Here is a 27,067-nt window from a genome sequence, read left to right as displayed (position 1 = left end):
AGTGGTCGCCTGTGCTACCGACCAGCCTCTGCCGCTTTCGACCGGAAGGACATGAACATCAGGTGGTGTCACACACACCGTCACCCCCACTCAAAACAGGAATACCTACGGTGGAGATGATGATGACCAAATATTCTTGCCCTTGAAACTCCTCTACTGATCCAACCTTTATGTCCATCAGATCAACATTTCGCAAAAGAATTTTGATTTTTTCCACCTTTGAAGCAGACAAAAAAGGACAGAACCTTACAAATTTGACCATTTTTTTACATATTTAAGCACAAGCCAGATATTAACCAACATGCACTGTTGCCGATCACTTCCAAATCGTATTTCATCTAAGTTGATTAGGACACAAATTCTGATTTCAGACACAGTGCAGTGGGGAAAGGGAGAGGGGGCAGAGTGTCTGGAGTGACGTCTCCCTCTCCCCGCAGGTGCACATGCCTGCTGCTGGGCGGGCCTGGCCATCTCAGTGGGGACGGTGCTGGGACCCACAGCCGGGCAGGCTCCAGAGCGCCACACCCCAGGGGCCTGAGGGGCTGGACAGAGGCCCGGAAGCAGGCTCTGCACAACAGCAGCCGGAAGGCAGGGACAGACGTCTTTGTGAAAGAGCCAGCTCCTGGGGGAATGGGAACGGCTGTCACAGAAGCAGGATGCCGGGTTCTGGATTGTGTGTCTAGAGACCAAGGTCTCCAATGGGTGCTGGTGAAGTAAAAACCAGTTTGCAACCTTGGAGAAAAGTGCGCAGAAGACGAAAGCTCAGTGCTAGGGGGAAGCTTGACTGTCCCCAGGAGGACGCGGATGGTGGCCCACTGCCCGCTCCCACTGCCAGGTAAGCACAGATGGGGCGCCCCAGCCCCTGGGAGCAGGGTCTGAGGGTCCGAGCACCAGGACACGGGTGTGGGGCAGGCTAGCGGGGCAGGGAGCGGGTTAGTGCCGGGGGTGCAGCGGCTGTGGAGGGACTTGGTGCCCCCTGAGGGAGCTGGTCTCTACCCGCCTTCCGGACTCTGTGAATGCGACAGCTCAAAGGAGCGGTGGGCAGGCCCATACCTGCTTCCGGTAGGGTGTGATCACACCAACATCACTTGCAGACACCTGGCTGGAGATGCCCCTGGCCAGGAGGCAGCAGTAGCGCATGACCTGGACGGCTTCGGCCGCGTTGAACCAGGACGGGCTCCTGCCTTCACGAGCTTCGCTGCCCTGAGTTACAATTCGGAGGTAAGAGAATGGCACACCCAGCCCCCAGACTTCATTTCCTCAACAGGTGCTGGGAAGGGGGCTGTGAACAAGGAAGGAGCAGAGCAGGTGTCGGGATAGGGCACGCGTGAGGCAGGAAGTACACCCATGCTCCTGCAGACCTCACACTCCGGTGGGCAGACTAACTTCAGTCACGGTCACGTCCGCCACGGCCGCAGCAAGGGCCCCGGCGGAGAAGGGCTGCTTGGGGGCGGCCTGCGATTTGCTGACAGGAGTGGATGGGCGGTGATGCACGTGCAGGAATTGCCAGGCAAAGAGCAGGGTGCCTGGCGAGGGTGGGGATGCGGGCCCTGCCGGGGAACCACAGGGCATGCTACAAACAGGAACGAGCAACCGGTGCGGCCCAAACCTTGGGAGCCGGGGCCAGAGCAGACCACGGGGCCTGCAGGGCGGCGGCCGGCTGCAGTCAGGCAGGTGAGCACGCACTCGGGGCCCCCCTCCCTCCCCACGTGTAGGCCTGGGCCCTCTCGGCCAGCCATCAAAGGAGCGTGCCTCCGACCCGCACGCACGCACAGGTGCTCAGCGTCACCGATAATCAGGGAGACACAGGTGAGAGCCACAAGGTCCCGCCTCACACATGGGTTCTACGAAGAAACAAAACAAGCGTTGGGGAGGATGTGGAGAAACCGGACTCCTGTGCACGGCCGACGGGAACGTAAATCGGCACGGTCACTGTGGAAAACGGTGTGGCGGCTTCTCAAAGAACGACACCGGAAATCCGATGTGATCCGGCAATCCCACTCGAGGGTCTCAGAGACATACCGTATGCCTGTACTTTGCAGCATTCCGAACAACAGCTACAACGTGCAGGCGACCCAAGTGTCCGCGAGTGGATGGACAGATAAACCAAAGACGGTCCATCCAGACAATGGAATGTTATTCGGCCTTAAGAAGAAACGAACTTCTCACACCCGTGTCCTGAGGACTTTGTGCTGAGTGAAATAAGCCATCACAGAAGACCATCCTGGAAGACTCCACTCATATGAGGCACCTACAGGAGTCAGATTCACGGAGCCAGAAAGTAGGTGGTGGGCGCCAGGGGCCTGGGAGCAGGAGGGGAAGTGAGTGTGTAATGGGGACAGAGTTTCGGTCTGGAAAGATGGAAAAGTTCTAATAACTGGATGCAAAACAATATGAATACGTTTAACACTACTGAACTGTACATTTGAAAATGGCTAAAGTAAATTTTATGTCACGTGTTATTTTGGCACAATTAAAAAAAAAAGAGAATACCAGACACAGCAATTGGAATGTATTAACCTTGAGGATGTTTTTTGCTGTTGTTAAGCCGTACGTAATTTATCTGGGGCAGAAGGAGAGGGAGACACAGAATCCGAAGCAGGCTCCAGGCTCCGCACCGTCAGCGCAAAGCCCGGTGCGGGGCTTGAACTCACGAACCGTGAGATCGTGACCTGAGCTGAAGTCGGACGCTCAACCGACTGAGCCACCCAGGTGCCTTTTTAATTTTTTTTAAAGTTTATTTTGTAATCTCTACACTCAACATGGGGCTTGAACTCACAACCCTGAGATCAAGAGTTGCATGCTCTTCTGACAGAGCCAGCCAGCTTCCCTGTAACTTATCTTTGAGATTGACAATAGAGAACTACAAACAATTTCATCGTGATGGTGCTTAGGCGAGCACTTACTGAAAGAGAAAAAACGCTGAATAGCAACCAATCACCTACAAAAAATAAGGAAAAGGAAGAAACCATGAAAATTGGTAATAAAGGTGAAAATGAAGGAATAAAGGTAAGAAAGCATGGGTTGGACTGACTCATCTCATTAAAATCAGAGACTCTCAAACTGGGTTAAACATGAAAATGAGCTGTTCTAAGAAAGATACGTACGGTAAGATGATGAAGAGAGAAAAAGAAGGGCTACGATACCAGATAGAAAGAAATATGAGTTACCAGGTGGAATTTAAGGCGAGAAACAAGAAACAGTAGGCAGAACGTAAGGTGAGGAGGAAGACAATCATGACTCGTATGCAGGAAACACCTCGGCAGTTAAGTCCCTAAGGCAGAAGCGACTGGAATTCACAGAGGATTTGATAAAAAAGCACAACTATAACGAGAGACCTCACCGCGCCTCTCCCTCCGCGGGCGTGCCGACATCAGGACACAGGGGAGCTGAACCACAGACTCCAAACGTTTGTTTAAAAATATACACGGAACTTGCATCCCTCAAATAGAGACTATACCTTTCGGGGGTATGTCCTTAGAACATGTACCCAACCTGATACCTAGTTGGCCGCAAATTTTTAAAAGCAGAGAGTTTACAGGCCGTTGTTCTTGACCACCTAATAAAATTAGAAACGAAAAAAAAGAGGTGGCCAAAGAATTCTTAGCCACTTGAAAATTAAGAAAAAAATACTTCTCTGTGACCCTTGGATCAAAAAAAGGAGAAGAAAGAGAAAGTTATAAATGTCCAGAAAGTTGTGAAGGAAGATCCCTCAGCAGACACACGTGGAAAGGAAGGTACAGGTCGGCATCCCCGGCGTCTTCCTAATTCAGAGGATAAGGAGTTACAACAAACAAAACAGATACGCACGTTAGCAGGGGGATGATTAAAGACAAAGCAAGATTAATGAAGCAACGAAACAAAGCGGAGAAAATGCAAGTCAGTCGGAAGTTGGCTTTTCAATTAGACCAGGGCTTGTCACATCTCTCCTGTCAGGGACCAGAAAGTATCCCAGGCTCTGACAGGGCTATGCTGTCCTACTCCACTCTGCCATGGCATCAGCCACCTGTCCACCGCGGTGCAGGCTTCCAACCGTTTCTCTAGGAGGACAAGACCACAGCTACCTTGGTGGCTCTTCCTGGGCCGCCCCGGGGTTCAGCCCTGCCCCACAATGTTCACGCGGCACGTTAACGGAGCAGGGGTCAGACAGAGGTCCTTCCAGAGCCTCCGCAGGGGAAGCTGTCAGTCAAGGTAACACTTCAACGAGGGGGCACCTGCCAGGGAGGGGGCCTGCCGTCGCATCTCGGGGACTGGAGTGGCCTGTAGGAGCCACGGGTGAGGGTACAGAGGGAGTGCAAGGGGCAGGCCTTGACAGCAGCCCTGAGGCCAAACCCTTTTCGCTCAAATGATGGCAGTCGACTGTTCTCCGCAACCCAGCCCGAGGCCTCATCACCCATTTTATGCTCAGGGCCCAGAGTGGAGCCTGGGACACAAGTAGGCCCTTGAAAAATTCTTACTAAATAAATGTTTTTGGACTTTGTTTCACTGCCTATGTTTTTTGTTTTCTGGTTTTTTTTTTTTTTGAGTCTACAAGTATGCTTCTGTTGGCTATTGCTTGTAGTATATCTAACTGGCTCCGTATCTCATTCTGCTACAAACACTTTTTGCACATTTAAAACACATCTGCACGTTTATAATCCATTCATTTCTCATGAAAAAACCCATTGTGACTTCTATGTAGACTTCTATGCATTAAATATAGGAATTAATTTAGGCAGAACAACACTGGCCTGTCTGTTCATGAACGTCACCTGTCTCACTTCACACGCTCGGGTCGTTTTCTCCCTGCAGCAATCCTGCTTACTTCTCCTTAGGCTGAAGTCTAGCGAATGTCAGGGAGATCGCCGACATTTTCTACGTTTTCTGCTACATTTTCTAACTTGTTTTTCTGATATACAGGGAAGCTTCTGAGGGTGGACAGAACAGGGGCAGGATGTTCCCGGGAAGGGGGACCGGCATACGAGGTTGGGAGAAAGCACCGGTCAACAGGGCTCTGTGGCGAGTGTCTCAAGCTGAGAGGAACTGGTCTCTTTCCTTGAATTCTCTTTTGTCCAAAGGGTCGCCCCTCCACAGCCACAGCTGAACATGCAGCCCCACCCCCTTCCACCCACTTCCGAGAGAGCACACGGCAGTGGCACGTCACCTGGATTCGTGCACCCCCAGCCCCACCGGCGCCTCCTGTCCCGGGGTTGGGGCGCAGCCCCAGTTCTGGATGAGAACTCGGGGGCAGTTAACGCAAAAGATGACTTCTGGTTCTAACAACCAAATTTCAATACGGAGTCTCTGATGTTAGGGCACAGTTGTCACTTTTTGGGCTACTGAGCATCTAGCTCTTTCCTACTGGGAGCCCCCCACCTGGTGAGGCCATGGTGGCGGGCAGGTGTCCCCACCCCACAGCAGTCCCCTCGCCTGACACAGGCTCACAAGGGGTGCGGTCCTTCTTGGTGGGCACGGGGCCTCCTGGTACCCAGCTCCCCCAGCTCCGCATCGCCCCAGCCTCCCCCTCAGTCACACGACGCCTTCAGGCCCCTCCACCCTCCAGTGCCCACTTGGGCCAGCACTTCCGAGTCTGTTCTGTGTACAGTCACCTGAGTGGCCGACGGGCCGGCCTTGCAGGGGGAGAAGCCCTCCTTGCTGGTTCTACTCTTCGGCATCAGCGTGGCCATCTGCCCACTGGCAACTGGTGAATGCCCCACTAACAGCGGACTTGAACAAAACGCATGTGATGAACACGCACAGACCCACGAACAGCACTGAGGGCTCACGCAGCCACTAGACCACTCTCGGCGCACGACTCACCCTCACGCCGTGGAATATGAGCGGGAAGCCTTTCTTCGGTAACTTCTCCCAGCCCAGCAGGGAGGTCACCACCTTGGGGTCTGCGCACACTTCGAGCTCTCTGTGGTAGAACAGCCTGGATGGCAGTGCCAGCAGAGCTGGGTGGGATCTGTAGTTGTTCACGAGCTTTGTAACCTGCAAAGAGAGAGCTGGAAACGGGTCCAGAGCCAAACTGGCACACGCGTGTCACACTTCTGTCAAAAGGAGAAATGCCGAGACCCATCTCAGATCGTAGCCCTGGGGGCGCCTGCTTCTGCCTGTCCTCCCTCTCCTGGCCTGTCACCTGCCAGCTCCTCAGGAAGTGTTCTCGCACCTCTAACGACTTTTTGAACAGAGGGTTTGGTTTCTTTTAATTGAAATATAATCAACGTACGGTGTTATATTAGTCTCAGGTGTACAATATAACGATTTGACAGTTTTCTACGTTTCTCAGGGCTCGTTAGGAAGAGTGCATTCTTTTTTTAAGTGTATGTTTTCCGGGGGGGGGGGGGGAGGGGGGCGGAGAGACAAAATGCGAGTGGGGGAGGGGCAGAGAGAGAGGGAGACAGAATCTGAAGCGGGCTCCAGGCTCGGAGCCATCAGCACAGAGCCCGACGCAGGGCTTGAACTCACACACTGTGAGATCGTGACCTGAGCTGAAGTCAGACACTTAACCTGCTCTTCTCGCCCCCTCCCTGCCCCAGCCCCCTGGACTGGTTTGGCTCAAGGCTTCTCGACCCACCTCCTCTTCTTTGTGGCTCCCCCGTCTCTGGGCCCAACAGCTTCCCAGGTGTCGCCGCTTTCCCTCAAGGCATCGCCTGCTTGCCATCTCAGCCTCCCACCCGGCCCCCCGTGCTTTGATCCCACCACCACGCCGCAGGCGGTGGGCGGACTGCCATCCTGCCCTGCTTGCCAGGGCCCGGCAAGAGGGAGGGAGGCTCCCTGGCAAATCAGGTGGTAGGGCAGCTGCTGGGAGGGGAGGCCAACCACACCCGGTGGCCTGCTGGCATCTGTGTGGCTCCGCAGCACGGTTGGAGGCTCCCACAGCTGCGGTGGCTGTGGCCGTGATTGGGACCTGATGGTGAGGCAGGAATATGCTCAGTGCTGCCTGTGACGCCTGCCTGTGGCTGTGCTGAGTGCCCAGGCTGGGCTCCCCACTGGCCACCGAGGCGCCCTTGCCCCCACTGGACTCCTCACTGGCACTAAGCATGAAAAATGCGTCCTCTGTCCCAAGGATTTTAGTGTCCACCACTCGACAGGAATGCACTGTCCCTGCCAGGAGAGCTCTTCACCTGGAAAACGCGTTCTGGACTGCAAAGCCCCAGGACCTATGGACCTGATGACACGGGTTTGCTGAGAAGTGCAGTGCTCGTGAGCGAGCCCCTCTGGACCCACGGGTAGGCTCAAGGGCCTGCTCTCACAGAGAAGGTGAACGTCAGGAAAAGAGAACAGGAGAAAGCTACTCGATGGTCCCCCGAGTCCAGACAGCTGAGGGGTCTCCCTCAGGGCTGGAGGGGCTGGTTGTGCATCCGGCCGCACACTCCCCTCTATAGCCACTGTCCCGCAGCCCCAGTCTTTCTACGAACTCATGAAGCCTGGTCTCATGTCAGTCGCAGGCAGCCACTGGCTCCTGGACCGTGGGGCCCTCGTGGCTAAGGGCACATCCCCCTAAGCCACAGCCAGCTTGAAGCCTGGTTGGGACCTTGTTGCGAGCCGCTGGTGACGTCACCAGCAGCACACAGAGCGAGAGTGACCTGTGTCCTGCCTCCAACTGGCCTGGGGCCTCATTGGTGGAGGGGGTCTTCCCTCGTTCCGGGGTGAGAACCCGGTAGGCCCCAGGACTTTTCTGTTGATCCACGGTGACAGATTTCAGCTCCGCAACTACAACGTGTTCAGCCTCCAAAATGCTAATCAAAGCCCCAAACTCAAACTCAATTTGGCATCTCAGCTCCTTGCACCCCAAGCCAGGCCCTGTGTCGGCCTGTAGAGCACCTGGAGAGAGAGGCCCTCTGCCCCCAGAAACTCGCTGCAGCTTCAGGCGCCCTGGGGAGAAGGAAGGTGCCGCGCTGTCAGGCAGAGGAGGCTTTGCTGCCTGTCAGCCCCGGGGTGGGGGGGGGGATGTGGACGCCAGGGGGCGCACATGCGTCTCCCACAGGCGGGGCGCTCTTCGCTGCCCAGTCTGGGCTGGCAAGAGCCCACTGCTGCCCTGGGCTTGCCTTGGGGCAGTCTTCCACGGCCCTCAGCACCTCCGGAGGGTCCAGCTCTCCCCAGCCCATGCCACTTCCCATGCTGTCTTGCCCCCTCTGTTCTCCAGGTGGGTAAAGGGCCTGAGGGCCCATTCCCTGGCACAGGTCCCAAGCCGTTTCCAGGAAAACCTGCCCATGATCACTACGCCTTTCTGTTTACTGTTAAAGTTTAGAAGGAACTCTCCTTTGGTGCTGCAGGAGCTTACAGAATGTGCTACTTGGCTCACTTTAACAAGGGACCCCAGAGACCCAAGGCTCCCAAACTTCAGTGTTCCTGCGGGGGAGGGGGCTAAGATGCAGATTCCAAGGCCCATCCCTCTGAAGCGGTCACAGTCTGGCTGAGAAGGGAATCTGCAGGTTAACCAGCAAACTAGCACCACAGGAAGGAGACACAGCCTCTTCTTTCAGACTACGAACTAGAAGGCTCTTTCCTGTTTTCCCACATTAACTCAGATTTACCTCTTCTCGTGTTTGGCCCCACAGAACCTCAGCCATCAGCCTTAGATGGGACTGCCTGGAACGGCTGAGCTACTGGGACAGAGGTGCTGGCAAAGTCCCTTCTGGGATGGGGGAGGGGAGTGTGAGCTCAGTGCGCACGGGACTGGGGTGGAAGGCCATGAGGAACCACGTGCCACGGGGAGTCTGTGCTTACCAACAAGGGGTTGTAGGCGCCACAGGCACCGAAAGCGTCTTCGTCCCTCATATACACCGGCCGAGACATCAGTCTTTCCAGCATAGACACATTCAGCCCGTAGGCCATGGCGAGTCTGGACTTAATCACTGGGCCGAGCTGCATGGGGTCTCCGGCAAGGACAATCTGTGGCACACAGGCGGGCACCCACACTAGTGCAGGGACACAGACTCACAACCACAGCTGGGAGAGGTTTGGGAAGTGGGTCAGCCACGTGTGCACCAGGCTGGCCTCCGCCTTCTGGTGGCCGGGCTGGCTGAGGCTCCCTGAGGGCAGGCTGGGAGGCGGCCGGCCCCCACCATCACTTGGGCTCCAGAAGACGGGGGACGCAGCACGGCTCAGATGAGGGCGGCAGGATGTGAAGAACAAAGTGGCTGGGTGGCCTCTGTCTCTGTCCCCTGGAAGTGCACGCTGTGCCCCTTCCCCTTCTGCCTGCGGGCCCTGGCCCACGCCCACCGCCCACGGCCCACCCTGCAGCTGAACCAGGTCTTCTCCCTGCTCTCTGTGCTGCCCCCACACCAGGCAATCAGGATGGGAGGAGGCAGGTGTCTAGGGGACCAGGAGAAGCTAGGAAGGGCCCTCCTGAGTGACGGACGGACGTGTGCAGAGTAGAGGGCCAAGGGAAGCCTGAGAGGACCCCGGGTCGCCATCAGGGGGAGTGCTGGAGGAAGCAACAGGTGTTGAGTAGGAAAGAGCCAAAGCATCAGCCTGGGATAAAAGGGGTTAGCAGCAAGGGGCAGGCGGGGAGCAGAGGGGTCAGAACCCCGGGCGGTGAGCCGGGAAACGCCTGGATGTCCCTGTCTGGCTGCACAAAGACTCTTGGAGTCTGTTTCCCAAGCGAATCAATCTAGGCAGAGCAGCCCTTTCTTCCTTGTCCACGCAAGGCCCTAGCGTCACGGAGCCTCGGGGTCCGTGGTGCCTCACCTGAGCCCGTCACCCCTGTGACACCTGTCTCACCCTGTGCTGGGGTGTGCAGAGCGCACGCCAGAGCAGGGGAACGGGATGAGAACCCCACAGCAAGCAGGCCTCACCTGGCCGTTGGCGTCTGAGACCAGACCCAGAGGAATAAGGCATTCCGGCTCACTGGCCTGTCCTGCTTCGTCCACAAACACGTGTGTGAAATGTCCGACTCTAGAACCAAAGGTGTACCGAATGGTCATTTCTGTCTAAGTGTCTTAGCCAGTGACACCCGACTCCCACAGCAGGGCCACGTCTGCCCCAGGGCCTGGCAGTGGGGCCAGGAAGGTGGGTGTCACCTGGGCAGATTAACTACAGGCCACGGGCCTGTCAGGAGACCTGAATGAAGTCCTGTCGGCACCTGGGACTCTACAGGACGTAGGTGCGTGTGTAAACAGACGCAGGGGGACAGAGGATGAGGGTGGGAAGGAACAACTGAGGAGAGGCTGGGGCGGGCAGCTCCACGACGGGGCTCACAGCACGGCAGGCCCTCCTCGGTCCCTTGAGGCTCGGATTGACAGCACGCGGGGAGCGGGAAAGCCTGGTTGGAACGCTGCTCCTCTACTCACGGACCGTGTGACCCCGTGCCTCAGTTTCCCCCACGTGACTGCTGCCCTCCCCGACTCACCCTCATGAGCGTGCTCTCAGCCAGGACAATACCCCAACCTTCCAAGCCGACGGGGGCGGGGGGGGGGGGGTGGGGTGGGGGTGGGGAGGGGAGGGGCCAGGGGATAGCGCAGAGCACGTGTGCCCTGGGCCCCAGGCAGCCTGCAGAAAGATCTGCAGCAGGGACACGGTGCCGGGAGCCACAGAGCCACTGGCGACAGGACAAACTTTGGGCCGAAACAAAGAGCGGCCGTCAGAGCCCAGTGGTGTGCGGTGAAGCAGAGCTGGACCCTGACTTTCTCCTTCTGCTGGGAGTCAGGCTGCGGCCCCACAGCAACACCCACAGGTCCCTCCCGACCAAAGGGGGAAATCGCAGGCTTCCGGTTTTCTACCCCATGTCCCAATTCCTGCTGAAGAAACGCAACATTATGTACCTTTCTTAGAATATGAGCAGCACTTAAGTTTTCAATTGCGTTCCTCAGTTATTTAAAGTTACTTAAAAAAAATTTTTTTTTCATCTTTACTTTTGAGAGAGAGACAGAGTGTGAGCAGGGGAAGAGCAGAGAGAGGGAGACCTAGAATCCGAAGCAGGCTCCGGGCTCCGAGCGGTCAGTACAGAGTCCCAGAGCCCGAAGTGGGGCTCGAACTCACGGACCGTGAGATCACGACGTGAGCCGAAATCAAGAGTCGGACGCTTAACCGACTGAGCCACCCAGGCGCCCCTACTGAAAGTTACTTTCATCAGTCGGTACTGTTCCTTTTCTCCTGCAAGCCTCCTGCAGCCCCAGCTGCCACAGGCTCCTTCCTTATCCTTTCCCCCCTCGGGACAGCCTTGGGCCCCTCTCGCCGCTGGGGTCTCGGCACGAGTGTGGCTTCCCTGCGCCCCCGCCCAGCAGGCACCCCCCGTGTGGCCAGCCTCCCCTCAGACAGAAGCTCTGGGAGGCCAGAGACCCCGGCCGTGCCTAGTGCCTACCTCACTCCTATTTGGTAAAAGAGCCCCGCACTGCTGCACGTTGTGATTATTATCCTGAAGCGCGAGGCCTTCCAGATGTCTTCTCCATCTTTGCAATACGCTTTGATAGCATCAACGATCGTCTGGAGGGAGGAGGGGGGGTCAGTTTACTTTCCAGAGAGTTAAGTGTTTCTTTCAATTGGACATAGTCACAGAGCTGAAAACAATTCTAAAAGATGATGTTGTCCTAGTCCCACTTCTTAATTAAAACTAAGTAAATGACTGAAGATTGTTTTCTTAGATCAAAATATTTTATATTTTCATACCAATTTAGTCCATGTTCTACAGACTCTGGAGCCATGAATATAACACAACACCCTGGAGATCCTTCCCCAAAACAAGTGCATACGCTTTCTAGATTGTTTCTTTTGTTAAGCAAACCAGGAATTTCTAATTTTCCCAAAGGGACAGCAGAAGTGCTGCTATTTAGTAAGCTGCAAATGCTCATCTCGCAGAAGCAGCAGGAGAAAGGACTTCGAGTTGGGCGCGGGTGGGAGGGCCTCCATGGCAGCAGGCGGGGACGGCTCACCTCCTCGAACCTGCAGGTGGCATTCACCCGCACCATGGCGCCCGGCCGCAGCACCTGGCTCTCATGCAGCCGCAGACACACGAGGTCGGCTGCACTGTTGGAGGGCGCACATACCAATATGCGGCTGTCCGGCAGAGCGCGGTGCACCTTCAACCAGGACACAGGAGAAACAGAGGTGGTAAATGTCAACCCGCCAAGTACGGACACGGGTCGGGAGGCTGACGCCAACGTGCGCGGGCTCACTACGCGGGTTTGGCCGTGTGGGCTCAGACTCACGCAGGGATGATTCTTCCCATCGGGTGCACATGCCAGCAAGACACGAGGGCAGGCGAGGGAGTTCTCTGTCCTCCCAGACCCCAGGCTACCCTCCCAAGGCAGACACAGCGTCAGATTATTCTCGTGTGCACGGCTCGCGGTACAGTGCCAGCTGGACACTCAGCACACACCTGCTAATCTGAATCCCGAATGACACAAAAATACTACATGCGATCTCCACCAATTCAACTTTTAAATAATGGAAATACCAGAAACTTCTGCAGAACGGTGGCTGAGCTAGTGTAATGGGAACTTATTTTCTGCAGGAAAATTTCATGATGTGATGAGTCAATGATGATTCTTTTTTTTAAAGTAATCTACCCCCACCATGGGGCTCAGACATCCCACAACCTCCAACACCAAGAGTCGTATGCTCCCCTGACCGAGCCAGCTGGGCACCCCAGAGCGACTGACCATTCTAAGAATAGAGTCCTTTCTACATTCCATATACGTATATGTTTATTTATTCATTATTTCCACCTGAACAATTTCCATCTTTAAGTGCCTGGCATGATAGGCTACACTTTATCTTTTAAATTTTGTTTTATTTGTTTGCTTACTTACCTATTTGTTTACATCCAAGTTAGTTAGCATATAGTGCAATAATGATTTCAGGAGCAGACTCCAGAGGCTCATCCCCTACGTATAACACCCAGTGCTCATCCCAACAAGTTTTCTTCTTAATGCCCCTAAGCCCATTTGGCCCATCCCCCCTCCCACAACCCCTCCAGCAACCCCGTTTTTTCTCTGTATTTAAGAGTCTCTCCCTGTTTTTATATTATATTCGCTTCCCTTCCCTTCTGTTCATCTGTTTTTGTACCTTAAATTTCACATATGCGGGCAACAGAGTCCCTTCTAAACCAAGGAAATAAGCTTTGAAAACCCTACATGCTCCCATAAACAATACAGAACAGACTCAGCTAAACGCGAAGTAACGGGTTTTTGAGCCCGTCCCCGCTTTCTGACTCTGCAGGAGCTAGCACTTCCCAAGGACGTGAAGGCCCAGAGTAGAGCCGAGTTTACTGGTGGCCGTGTCACCACCTGCGGTTACCTGTAAAACAGCCTCTATGATTGTCACTGTCTTCCCGGTTCCAGGAGGCCCAAACAGAATGTACGGGAGCGGGCGGCAGTCGCCACTGAGAATTCTTCGAACTGCTAACTTCTGGTTTTCATTGAGCACGGGATTGAAAAATTCCTTTTCTCTCGCCTTGGGGATCTGGGCTTCATTTACTGGATTCAGAGTGGAGAAATGGTGTTAGGCACAGCCGGAGCATGGGTCGGTATGGGCCACCATGACAGCCGGGACACTGCCAGTCAGGCGGGGGGGCTCCTCAGAGCCCACTGCTGAGGCGCTCTTTCTAACAGCCTCAGCTCGGGCAGGCAGAGTGGGGAAAATCAGCTTAGCCGAGGGCAAAACCACCGGCCACTTAATTCATTTTTCTACTTTACATGTGCAGCATCACCTAGCATGTTGGAGATGCACTCTGGAAAAGGTCAACGAAAATAGCCCGTCGTCACATCTCAGGTCGAGGACCTAACCTGAAACCTCACGTCCCCAGTCTTCAGTGGAGACAAGCGTTCGTTGCTCTGGCTTGTGGTCAGACCACACACGCCTCCCGACCCGTCTCGCTTCTGCAGGAGCGGGCCGCGCCAGGGGTCGGCCCGGAGGCAGCCCCTCGCAATACGCACCCAGGTTACCTGGCTTTCTGGCAAAGGCTGCCAGCCCCAGTGCGTCCTGGGCATCAGCTTGCCTCTCCTTTGCTGCGTGTTTACTTTGGTCCTTCGTGGATTTCTGATTCTAGAAATAATCATGCAGAAAAACGGCCTTAAAAAAACCCTTGCGTTTGTTTACACAGCTTTGAAGAGTGAACATAAGCACTGCTGACGTTCTACTTTTTTTTTTTTCATTTTTTTTCTTTTTGCCTGGATCCCCCATTCTACTTGTTTTATTTACTTAACACGTCTTTGCATGGATCACAGGTCACGTAGTTTCAAAACATAATAAAAATACACGGCATCTGATAAAAAAGCTGCCAAAAAGGTGTGCGTCTTTTTAAATCCCCTTACAAAAATAAACATAACAGACTAAATCCTGTGATGGCGACTCCAGAACAAAGGACTACATGTATCTGACTAAGGTGTATTTTTTTTCTGCATCCTCCCCCCTGCACCTGCTCACCTACCAGGGAGATCCCCCAGCGGCTGAAGGCAAGTCCTGGGGTCCTTGCTCCCGTGGAACCCCTCAGGCAAAACCCTTTTCTCTACAATGTAAACAAGCCCTCCCAAGGACAGCTCAGGTTAGCACTCACTCTGAGCATCACGCGCCTCTCAGGCACCGCCAACGGCTGGCGGTGCTTCTCTACCAGTGGTGTTTCAAATCCTATAGAAGAACCGGTTCTGGGTGAATTGAACCATAAACTGAGTTTGTCCTGGACCGAGGGAACTGGTTTTCAAATTTCCCCCGTTACATACAATGCTGTAACACACAGCTCGGCACATCGATCACAGGATTGCATCACAGGATCGCTTTCCTAGGACAAATCCTGCAAGGAAAATTGTTACTAAAAATTTCACTTAGGGGCGCCTGGGTGGCTGAGTCAGTTAAGTGCCTGACTTCAGCTCAGGTCATGATCTCGCAGCACGTGGGTTCAAGCCCCACACCGGGCTCTGTGCTGACAGCTCACAGCCTGGAGCCTGCTTCGGATTCTGTCTCCATCTCTCTCTCTGCCCCTCCCCCACTCATGTTCGCTCGCTCACTCTCTCTCAAAATGCAAACACTAAAAAAATTTAAAAAGTAAAAGTTTCACTTAGAAATTATACACACGTTGCCAAATTTTTGTCCAGAAGGACGCAGCAATTTACCTTCCCATGCGGTGTATGCCTCTAAAGTGGCATGACAAGTATGGACAAGTTGTGTCACACGTACACACGACACTATCACGATTGGACAAACACTCCTGGGCTCATAAAACGTCCCCCGCTGTCAACAGAGCGCTTCCAGTTCCTAGAATGCTTCGTACACGGAAGCCTCGATCATGCACTTTTTGACATCTCTCCAGTGTGACGAACCGTCCTGAGGCCCACCTGTGCCACCCCTCTCACTGCTGAGAACCCCTGCACCAGGAGAACGTCACGCAACTCCTCTACCCACTTGCACGGGAACGGACGCTGGGCTGGTCCCACGTTGGCCATGACTGACAGCGCCGCTGTCAACGCTCGTGCGTCACCCCTCGCACATGCGTCGCCGGGGCCAGCGCCACGAGTGAAGCGCTTGGACCGTATGGCAAGTGCAGGCCTAGCTTTCTTCAGGAATTCTCTTCGAAAGCGGCCGTGCCACTCTGCATCCCCACCGGCCCGTGCCGGACTCCAGCTGTTGCACACACGCACGACCCTTAGTGTGGTCGGTCCCGTTAATTCCATTTTCGCCATTTTAATATGGGTGTAGTAGCAGGGTTCACTGTGTTTTAACCTGTGCTCCCTAGGGACTAACGTTATCTTTTCATGACTTATCATTTGCATACATACAGACAGTCCCTGACAGTGGTTTGTCTTGTGATGGTGTGAAAGTGGTACACGTTCTGTAAAAACTGTACTTGGAGTTTTGAATTTGGATCTTTTCCTGGGCTAGCGGTATGTGTGGTGCGATCCTCCTGTGTTCCTGGGCGGCAGCCTCAGCCCCCAGTCAGCCCATGATCACGAGATCAACAACCATCCTGTACCCAGCCATTCTGTTTGTCACTGAGAGTGTAGCACTCAGTACGTTACACGAGGTGTTCGCTTTATCATCAACAGGCTTTGCATTAGCGGATTCCGCCCCACCGTTACAAGAGTGTCTGAGCAAAGCCAGGCTAGGCTGTGATGTTTGGTAGGTTAGGTGTTTGCAGCGTCAACTTATGGTAGTTTCAACCTATGCTGAGTTTAACAAGACGTGACCCCACGTCTTGTTAAGCAGAGTAAGATCTGTATATTCTTTGGTGAAGTATGTGTTCACGTCTTTGGTTCAGTTTTAAGAGCCTCATGCTCTGGCGACAAGCTGGCTGGGCACTTTGTAGTTGTTTTAAGTCGAGCATTTCTTCAATTACTGAGTGTACACACTTCTTTGTTCTCAATACGTCTTTCCTCAGATATGTGATTTGCAAAGATTTTCAGTCTTGTCATCTGTCTTTTCATTGTCTTTAACCAGGTCTTTTGAACAGCAAAATTTACTTCATTGGAGTCCAAATTTATCAGTATTTTTTCTTTATGGATCACATTCTTAGCACCTTATCTAAAAACTCTTTATCTTACCTAAATATATTAAGATTTTCTATCACGTGCTTTTCTAGAAATTTTATGGTTTCAGGCTTTATATTTAGGGCTACGATCTGTTTTGAGTTAATCTTTGTGCAGGCTGTGAGGTATCATACCTCTGTACACAGACACGACCGTCATAGCACCTTTTGTTAAAGGTTATCCTTTCCCTACTTTGACCACCTTTGCACGTCTATTCAGTCAATTGTCCAAATTCCCCGTCTATTTCCACGGATACATTTGTTTGTCTCGATGCCAGCGGCACACTGTATTGATTGTTGTAACTTTGCAACAAATCTCCAGATCAGGCAGGGCGAGTTCTCCGAGTTTGTGTTCTTTTCCAAAGTTGTTCTGAAAATTCTAGGCCTTGTGCATTTCCATACAGACTTTAGAGTTGGCTTGTCAGTTTCCACAAAAATGCCTGGCGAGATTTGGACCTGACTGGCACAGAGTTTGGAGGTCGGTTTGGGTTTTCTGATACATGAACAGTTTCTCTCATCAGTGTTGTGGGGACTCCAGGGGTAGAGTCTTGCACATCTTTTGTCACATTTACCTCCAATGTTTAAGAACATTTGGATGCTACCTTATATAGCGTTAAAAATTTGATTCTGGGTGTTTAATGCTAGTGTGTGTGTGTGTGTGTGTGTGTGTGTGTACACACACACACACACACAATTTATTTTTGTATACTGGCCTTGTATCTTCCAAGTCCGCTACTCACTTACTAATTCCACTAGCTTCTTTTCAGAGTCCCTCAGGTTTTACACACAATCCGGGTCAATCTGGGTGCCTTTTATTTTTCTTGCTGGTCTACGACCTCCTGTAGTGTCGAATGTTAGTGGCAGGAGTGGACGTGTCTTGATCCTCATGGGAAAAGTGCATTTTGTCTCTCACTGTGTGGGTTTTTTGTAGGTAAAGGAAGTTCCCTTCCATTTCTAGTTTGCTAAGCCTTTTGATCAGGAATGGATGTTGGGTTTTGTCAGATGCCTTTTCTGTATCTATGGAGATGATGGTTTTTCCTTCTTGGGTTGTTAACATGATGAATATCACGGACTGACTTTGGAATGTTAAACCGGCTTCTCATTCCTGGGATGAACCATCCTCCTGGTCTCTTTCATATACACACCCATACGTATGTACATGAGTTCTCTCTCTCTGAGTTCTCTAGAGAAACAATCAACAGGACATACATGTATAAGCTAAAAAGAGATTTCTTAGAAGAAACTGGCTCATGTGTTGACAGAGGCTGAGAAGTCCGGGGTGTGCCTCTGGCACGCTGGAGACACAGATGGTCCGAGTCCAAAGGCAGGACAGGACGATGTTCCCACTAGAGGCAGTGGAGCAGGGGGTGTCCCTCCGGGCCTGCCTGCTCCATTCAGGCCTCCCAGGAGGGATTACCCCCCCGGCCCCCACCCAGTGCACCCACCCACCATCAATCCTACCCAGAAACACGACTGAACTAGGTATCAAACACCCTGGGCCCCAGGCCAGCTGACACGTCAAACGTCAAGAGTCCCCCGGGACTCTTCCTCAATCTTCTTCAAAATCTGCAGCCGGCAGTGACGTCACCTACCTCCTCCCGGATTCTGGTGACCTGTGTCTTCACACTTTTCCCCCATCAGTCTTTGAAGTTTATCAATTTTATTGATCTTCTCTGAGAACCAGCTTTTGGGTTCACTGATTCCTCTACCGTTCTTCTGTGTTCTATTCCACTGATTCCTGTACCAATGTTTATCATTGTCTCTCTTTTGCTTAGTTTGCGTTTTATTTGTTCTTATTTTTCTAGTTTTCTGAGGAGGAAGCCTGGTCACTCAGCACTGTAAATCTGCCTGACGAGGGCTCTGGCGGCCCCTTAGTGTTTGAGGTGCTGTACCGTCACTTTCACACTGGGAAAAACACTCGCTGATCTCCTGATTTCTTCTGTGATCAGTGGGTTGCATAGGAGTGTGTTTTTGGTTTCTTGAGCTTTGGGGATTTTCTGGAGATCCCTCTGCTATTGATTTCTAACTTGAGTCCACGCGGTTAGACAACGTATCTTGTATCACTTTCATCCTTTTGCATTTGGTGGCCTTGTTCTATGGCCCCAAATAAGGTCAACAGTAGTGAGTGTTCTGTGTCCACCTCTACACAAAGTGTATGTATTCAGTTCTTTCCAGGTGGGGTGCTCTATAAACAGCCCCCTGGGGCGCCTGGGTGGCTCAGTCGGTTGGGCGTCTGACTTCGGCTCAGGTCATGATCTCACGGTTTGTGGTTTTGAGCCCCACACTGGGGGCTCTGTGCTGACGGCTCAGAGCCTGGAGCTTGCTTGGGATTCTGTGTCTCCCTCTCTCTCTGCCCCTCCCCACTCGTGTTCTGTCTCTCCTTCAAAAATAAACATTAAAAAAAGTTTTAGGGGCACCTGGGTGGCTCTGTCGGTTGGATGTCCAACTTCGGCTCAGGTCATGATCTCACAGCTCGTGAGTTCGAGTCCCACGTCGGGCGTTGTGCTGACAGCTCAGAGCCTGGAGCCTGCTTCGGATTCTGTGTCTCCCTCTCACTCTGCCCCTCCCCCACTTGTGCTCGGTCTCTCTCTCTCTCTCTCTCTCAAAAATAAACATTAAAAAAATTAAAAAAAAAAACCCCAAACATCCCTCAGGTCACAGAGGCTGACTACTGTTCTGCTCCCTTGCACTGATCACTTTCAGTCAGTCTGTTCCGTTATTGCCAGAGGGAGGGGTGCTGACATCACTGACCAGCACACGGGACTTGTCTGGTTCTCCCTGCAGTTTTATTGGTTTCTGTTTCGTGTGCCCTGAGTCTGTTATTAGGTGCAGAAGTGCCCAGGATTGTTGGGCACTCTTGAGATACTCTGACACCACCTTCATCCTCCCTATGCTCCGAAACCTACTCTGACATTCACACAGCCACCCCATCCTGTGACTGTTACTGTCTTTCTTGTTGATACCTCTTCCCACCTTTTACTTTTAACTTATTTGTGTCTTTATATTTAAAATGTGTTTCTTAGTGGGGCGCCTGGGTGGCTCAGTCGGTTGAGCGTCCTACTTCAGCTCAGGTCACCATCTCACGGTTCGTGAATTTGGGCCCCACATCGGGCTCTGTGCTGACAGCTCAGAGCCTGGAGCCTGCTTCGGATCCTGGGTCTTCCTCTCTCTCTGCCCCTCCCCTGCTCACACTGTCTGTCTGTCTCAAAAATAAATTAAAAAAACATTAAAACGTGTTTCTTATAGGCAGCATATAGTTGGGTCTTTCCTTTTTATCCAAGCCGGCAATCTCTGCTTAACTGCCGTGTTTGGACTGCGAACACATGATGTGATTACTGATGCCGTTACACGTAACTCTCTCACTTTGCCATTTGTTTTCTCTGTGTCTCAACTGTTCTAGACACACAATTGTAGCCAGAGATGTCGACGCCCACTCTAAGTAAATCACTGCACAGGTGGGTGGGAATTAAGCCAGGTCATGGTACAACTGTCCACGTGTCCGTCTTTTTCTGGCTACTTTTGAATTGTTTTTATAATTCCATTTTATCTCCTTTGTGGGTCTAGCTCTTTATATTTATTATTTCAGTAGTTGCTCTAGGATTTAGACTATATATCTTTAACTGATCACAATTTACTTCAAGTAAATTACACCAATATGGTATAAGAGAAGTGATACTCTCTTCTCCCATCCCTTGTTTAGATCTACGTATGTTACAAACTATGTAATACGTTGCTACTATTTCAAGAACTTAAAAAATCAATGATCTTTTTAAAAATTATTTAAGTATCACTTAAAAATGTTACCACAGTAAGAACATTTCACTTCAGATCTTCCCTCTTAAAAATGTTCCTATGTGCAGTATAGCATGTAATGCAGGTCACAGCTGTAGAGCAGACCCCCAGAGCTTGCCCCCCTGTAGGACTGAGACTTCGTGCCCACTTGTCAGCAGCTCTCCATTCCCTTCCCCCAGCCCCTGGAGCAGGCTCCAGGCTCCGAGCTGTCAGCACAGAGACTGACACGGGGCTCGAACTCACGAACCACGAGATCATGACCTGAGCCGAAGTCGGACGCTCAACCAACCAAGCCACCAGGCTCCTCGTGGGTCTTATCATTTTAGAGATCTCATATGACGGGGCGCCTGGGTGGCTCAGTCGGTTACGCATCTGGCTCCGGCTCAGGTCATGATCTCACAGTCCGTGAGTTTGAGCCCCGCGTTGGGCTCTGTGCTGACAGCGCAGAGCCTGGAGCCTGCTTCAGATTCTGTGTCTCCCTCTCTCTCTGCCCCTCCCCTGCTCATGCTCTGACTCTGTCTCAAAAATAAATAAAAAAACATTAAAAAAACATTTTAAAAAAGAAAAAAAAAAAGAGATCTCATATGAGATGGGTCCTGTAGGACGTGGCTTCTCTCTCTGAGTATAATGTCCTCCAGGTCCACCCATGTCATCACATTTTATAGGATTTCCTTCTGTTTAAAAAGTCAGTTACTGAGCGCCTGGGTGGCTCAGCTGGTTGGGCATCTGACTCTTGGTTCCAGCTCAGGTCACGATCTCACAGTTGTGACTGAGCCCCGCATCAGGCTCTGTGCCAAGTACGGAGCCTGCTTGAGACTCTCTCACTTTCCCTCTGCCCCTCTTTGCCGTGTGTGCGCTCGCTTTTAAATGAATTAAAAAGTAAGTTAAAAACTCAGTTATCTTTTAAAGAGGATTTTTTTTCTGTAACAAAAAATTCTTTACCCACTTATCATTTCTGGTCCTTTTTGCTCCTCCAGGGAGGCCATCGTGTCCATCTAGGGTGGTTTCCGTGTGCTGTAAGGGCTCTCGCGGCTGGTGGTACAGGTCAGCGGTAACTCCTGCCCCATCTTTCAGCTCAGGCACGTCTGGATAATTGTGTACATCCTCTTCATTTCTCAAGTGTAGGTTGGGCACAGAGTTCCAGGCGGACAGTGTTTCCTGCCAGCACCTTCCAGAGCCACCCCACTGCTATCAATAGGAAATCTGCTGCCGTTCCATTTTCTGCTCCCCTGCTTATAATGAGACTTTGTTTCTAAGGTTTATAAGTTCTTTCTAAGCAACTTTCAGGCATTTGATTGTCATGTGTCTTGGTGCAGTTTTCTCCAGATTTCTTGTACTTCAGGTCTGTTAAATTTCCTGGATATGTATGTAGGTTTATAGCTTTCATCGAATCAGGAAAGTTTCCACTGTTTTTTCTAGTATTTCTGACACTCCCCTCTCTGGGACTCTAATTGTGTGGATGCAAGGCTGTGGGTACTTGTCCCACAGCTCACTGATGCTTTTTTGGATTTTTTTTTTTTTTTTTTTAAGATTCTTCTTTATTGTTTCGCTTTGCTGAGTTTCTATCCGTGTTCAAATTCACTAATATCTCTGACTGTAGTTTCTAGTCTGTTAGTTGTCTGATATACTTTTCATCTTAAGACCTTGAGTTTTTGTCTCTAGAAATTTATCTTTTATTGTTTATATCTCCACTGAATGTGGAGCATAATTATAATAACTGTTTTAACGTCCATGTCTGCTAATTCCTACCACTGTTATTACTTTTTTGACTATTACAGAAGTTTACTTAACAAGAAAGTTCAATATGAAAATGCACAACCTGATTTTTATATAGTAGGAAAATGTTTATATAGTAGGAGCTATGGAGAGGGGACACGTGGAAGCCACTGGTTTCTTCCAGAACACACCCATTGTTAACAATGCTCATTCCAAGGCTTCTAACAGGATGACACAATTTCCTGGAATTACCACCATTCCAATGTCGTTCTGCCGCCCACTAGTCCATCTTTCCCAAGATTCACATTCTCCACACATCCATCTTTCCCAAGATTCATGAAGGGACTGAACCCCCGCAATATTCCCTGGACATGTCTGCCACCATTTAATCTCAATGATAATTTCTTGTCCATAAATTTTTCAACTTAGGAGGGTGAGCTTTGTTAATGGTGTCTACTCGGCAAGCTCAGAGACGCCCCCAGATGGAATTCGTGGCATCCTTCACGCTCCTGCATTATTAGGCCTGGCATACCACTATTATTTTCTTTAGTTGATTTCAACTGATGGAATTTTTTTTTAAATTTTTTTTTTGGTATGGAAACCAATTTGACAATAAATTTCATATTAAAATAAATAAAGTAGCAATGTTAAGTCCTTAAAAAAATAATTTTTTTTTTTTTTTTTAAAGAGCACAAGCTGGGAAAGGGCAGAGAGAGAGTGGGGACAGAGAATCTGAAGCAGGCTCTGCGTGTTATCAGGGCAACCCAACGTGGAGCTTCGAACCTACAAACCGTGAGATCATGACCTGAGCTGAAGTTGGACGCTCAACCAAATGAGGCACCCAGGTGCCCCTGAAATTCCTTATTATGGATAGTGTTTTTCAGTTTATTTCTGGATTAGATACCAGCTGTTGTGAATTTTACGTGTGTATGTACTCCCGCAACTATCCTTGACCTTGGCTGTGGGATGTGGCTGCACTGCTTGGAGAGCCACTCTCCGCTGGGCCCGTGGATGGGTGGGGCTGGCAGGCAGTGTAGGGCTATAGGGCTAGACTCTCCCCACCCGCAGGCAACACCCTCTGAGGACTCTACATGTCGCCCTGTGAATTCTCTGGCTTTGGGAACCAGTCGTTCCGGCACTGGGGGAAGGGTGGGGGTGGGTTCGGGCTTCCTCTCTGCTTTCCAGGGCTTCTTTCCCAGGCATGCATTCGTGACACAACTCCGGGGGGGGGGGGGGATCTCTGCAGACCCTTCTTGTCCTGTGCTCTCCCCCAGTCCTCTGCCCTGTGAATGCCATCCACCTTGTCCTTACGCTGCCACCAGGTGTGTCTCCTCAATTCTGTAGACCACTGGCCTCCCTTTCTGCTCCCTGGCCCGGGAGCTCTGAAGATCGTAAGCTGGGGCAATCACAGGGTCACCTCATTTGCTTCCTCTGTCAGAAATCACTGTCCTAGGACATGCGATACATAAGTATCTGAAACTGTTGTGTTGTGTGCTTTGTCTGAGTTTTGATTAGTTAAGGTAGGAAGGCAGATTCAGTCTCTGTAACTGCATCTTGGTTGATGTGTGGAATGACCTCAAGTTCATTTGCGACCTAGCTTATCCATAAGAAGATCATGTTCTGCATTTAAACATATTGAGGTTCAGCTGATGAGGAATGTGACCCACACAAACAGCACCACCTCCCCCACCTGGCACCGAGTCCCCATCAGGGTGACAGACCCTCCCTGAGAATCAGGCCACAGGGTGGACCGGCGAGCGGGGTGCTGCAGGTGACGCTGTGTCTGTTCCACTGAAGATCCTTTGCTACTTTTAGATCAGGTAAAAAAGAAAGGTGATTTTAATGGAAACTTTTTAATGTTTCCTTCATAGGATTTTCTGTGAATATGTAGGGAAGTATTCCAAAACTATCAGTTTTGCATTTTTGGAGAGGGTCTACAAAATGGTGAAACAGTTTCTAAATATTAGAATTAAAATTTTGTATTTTTTATATATTTAAAGCATGTTCAAAAAAGCAAATTCGAACAGCACAGTACTCTAGGTTACAACCCCCACCACAGACATGGAGAGTTTTTCTCATTACTGGAAACACAACGATAAATAAAACCATTTCTGTTTTACTCATATAAACATTTGGACAGCCTAGACGATAGCTGGCACAAAACAGGCACTATGTAACTATTTATGGAACCAGCTTCCATAAGTGAAAAATAAACTATCGTTATAATCTTCATAAAGATTACAAATGTTGGGGTGCCTGGGTGGCCCAGTCCATTAAATGTCTGACTCCTGATCTTGGCTCAGGTCATGAGCTCAGGCTTTGTGAGTTTGAGCCCCACGTTGGGATTATCTCTCTCTAGCTCTGCCCCCCCCACCCCTCCCCTGCACGCATGTGCATATGCTCCCTCTTGCTCTCATAATAAATAAACTTAAAAAAAAAACCCACAAAAAAACAAAGATTACAAGTGTTAATCATTTGGTGGACGCATGTTCTTCCAGACATTTTCTATGCATATATAATCATATAAATGTGCCTGTGCCTGAGTGTACAAGAAAAGCATATACCTTTAAAATTAAATGATAAGCTCATATAAACAGATCTGCACCTTGGTTTTCTCCACTTACTGTACCGTGTAACTGTATATAAACTTAACGCTAAATCTGTTGTATGAATATCTTAGGTTTTACTTATTTATCGTGAGACAGAACAAATGCATGCACATGCATGTGAGTGGGGGAGCGGCAGAGAGAGGGAGACAGAGAATCCCAAGTAGGCTCCGTGCTGTCATCACAGAGCCCAACACGGGGCTCGATCCCACAAACCACAAGTTCATGACCTGAGTCAAAATCAAGAGTCAGACCAACTGAGCCACCCCAGCCACCCCCGAATATCCTAGTTTTATTTGAGCTGTGATCTTGGGCTACATTTGAACGACACCCCTCTAAAATTCCAGGCCATTGAGAACTAACGTACCATCTACGAAATATTTCAAAGTCATCGAAGCAATACCTTGCTGGTGGGCTGGCCATCACGTTTGGTGTCTTGTACGTCGTTCCAGTTTACCGTCACTTGGGGAGACTGTAAAATGATTTCTTCTGGAAACAACACTTTTAAAACGAGATAAGAAGGTAGGTGTTACCGAAAGCTTGAAAACGATGAATGAACAGCAGCAACCTAGGCTTTTCCCGTCTGGGTCCCGTACTTGGTTTCTCGGCTACAGCAGAACAGCAGTTCTGGGTACTGCTCACAACGGAGCCATGTGCCCATTTGGAGGCACAAAAGTCAATTATGTTACGAAGGGACAAGCACAGGGCAACGGCTTCAGTTTCAGTAATTTCCACACAGATTAAATAGTAAAGAGACACTGAAACTTGCCAGTGGCAAAGAAAAACGTTGGGTATCACATAATTTTACTTGTAATATACGACCGAAGAGACTGTGTTTTACACAAAATTTTCAACGGAACTTGTAAAAATACTCTGGGAAGAAGTGAACTATCATTCCACAAAAATAATACCTTTAACACCTAAGTGGATGACGTGTTCAAGCGCAAAGTGACACCGTCTGCTCGTGGTCCTGCCAGAGAGAGAATATCAAATAATTCACCTCCAGTTTAGAAATACTAGTCTAGTACTGGTCGTGGAAATCTAACCTGTACGAATACTTATAGAGGGGCCGTCTTAGAGTCAGAGCCCCCGAGGTTCTCAGAGGCCCCGCCAGGGAGTCTGGAGCGCAGGGGCTCACTTTTCAGTGGGTGTCAGTCTATACACAACATGACAACATTAGGAGGTTTACAGAAGAACTTTAAACAGAGACATCCCATGTATAGGGACAGCAGGGACTCCTTCCTTTCTGGGAGTATTTCTCTTTTAAATATATAAAGAGAACAAGTAGGGGGAAAAAACGGAAAAACAGCCTAAAATATTAATACCACTACCTCAACAACAAAGTAATTTTTATTGTAAAGATTTAAACCTCTGAAATTCACAACTCAAAGTTAAAACATAAACTGAGGCTTAGTAACAATTTTAAGACTCTGAGTAAAAACTGATCCGAACCAGGCAGCGTCCCAGGCAGCGGACAGAGGGGCTCCGAGGAGCTGTCCGACGCGAAGGACTCCCGCAGCCAGAAGGCAGCGGCACGGCACGACGGAGTTATCCCAGGAAAAACAGGGGGCCGGCTCTCCCCAGCTCGCTTTCCGCGGGGGCGGGCAGGGGTCCGGCAGGCGGAGCCTCACCAGTCCTGACCAGTCCTGACCAGGCAGTTCCCGACCGACCAGCCTAAGATTCCGTTTCGGGGGGAGCCAAACCTGTAATCGCCTCCCTGTTTGGTGACGTGGCACTCAGCATAAGCCACTCCGTTGTGGGCCTGTCTTGTTTCTTAACACAACAAACAGAATTAAAAATGTAAACTAAAACCTCATCTTTAATGAAATGGGATGACCAAAGCTCCAAGGCACAGTTGAAGATGGACGTCTGTTCCAGAAAGAACATCTGGCCTTCAAAGAAGCAAAGGTACAAGAGCTGCTCCACACCAGCTCAGAAATCGGGCCGCATACAGGTTTCTGGAAAATTCAGACCTGTGAGCCCAAGGACCAGGTGATTGTTTCTCACCTGAATCATGAGGCGTAGAGCAGACACTTCCGGTGTCGCCCTCCGGTGAGTCGTGGGTAGGGGGTGGGTGGGTGGGTGGGGGTGGGGGTGTGAAGCTGGCAAAACCGAATGCACAAGCACAGCCCTCAGAGGCCCTTCCTCTGGGGCCCCGGGCACGAGGCTCCTGGCAGCCCCGCTCTGTCCCCGCAAGGACTCTTCACACACAGTTACCTGGGATACAAGACACTCAAGCGGATCAATTAAAGGGGAAGAAACGGAGGAACGGCCAGGCCTTCCCGGGGGAGGCTTTCCAAGCTCCGTGCCTGGCGAGCCGGGGCCATTCCGCCTCTGCCCGAGAAGCAGGAGGGGAGCTTCCGACACCTTGCAAAGGGCACAGAAGACTGGGACATGTCACAAAGGTAGCGCCAGGCAAACTAGACAAGCTGGTCACCCTGCAGGATCACGGCCTTCCTTCTAAAGAGCACGCCAAACGGGAATAAACGGTTTCTCAACAGATCCCAGA

At 50.9% G+C, this 27,067-nt stretch overlaps 1 protein-coding gene and 1 pseudogene across 3 annotated transcripts in view; both read right to left on the bottom strand.

Moving 5' to 3' along the window:
• MOV10L1 (Mov10 like RISC complex RNA helicase 1) overlaps positions 1–27,067 on the bottom strand; it is a 73,224-nt gene that overhangs the window by 1,248 nt on the left and 44,909 nt on the right. Inside the window, exons 14-24 of one of the 3 annotated variants that reach the window (XM_045462617.1) lie at positions 25,470–25,528; positions 24,962–25,059; positions 13,863–13,971; positions 13,225–13,403; positions 11,859–12,005; positions 11,291–11,412; positions 9,786–9,885; positions 8,716–8,880; positions 5,800–5,973; positions 1,054–1,203; positions 110–217 (exon numbers count right to left, since the gene is read on the bottom strand). In XM_045462617.1, the coding sequence (XP_045318573.1) occupies positions 110–217; positions 1,054–1,203; positions 5,800–5,973; positions 8,716–8,880; positions 9,786–9,885; positions 11,291–11,412; positions 11,859–12,005; positions 13,225–13,403; positions 13,863–13,971; positions 24,962–25,059; positions 25,470–25,528 (1,411 nt within the window). Of the gene's footprint in view, positions 1–109; positions 218–1,053; positions 1,204–5,799; positions 5,988–8,715; positions 8,881–9,785; positions 9,886–11,290; positions 11,413–11,858; positions 12,006–13,224; positions 13,404–13,862; positions 13,972–24,961; positions 25,060–25,469; positions 25,529–27,067 lie in introns of those variants that run through there. The other 2 variants (XM_045462618.1, XM_045462619.1) reach the window with 2 other exon arrangements.
• On the bottom strand, positions 21,133–22,485 carry LOC123589956 (annotated as a pseudogene).

The sequence above is a fragment of the Leopardus geoffroyi genome, chromosome B4 (genome assembly GCF_018350155.1).
Source record: "Leopardus geoffroyi isolate Oge1 chromosome B4, O.geoffroyi_Oge1_pat1.0, whole genome shotgun sequence".
NCBI classification, from domain to species: domain Eukaryota; kingdom Metazoa; phylum Chordata; class Mammalia; order Carnivora; family Felidae; genus Leopardus; species Leopardus geoffroyi.
This window is presented reverse-complemented; position numbering and strand designations above follow the sequence as displayed.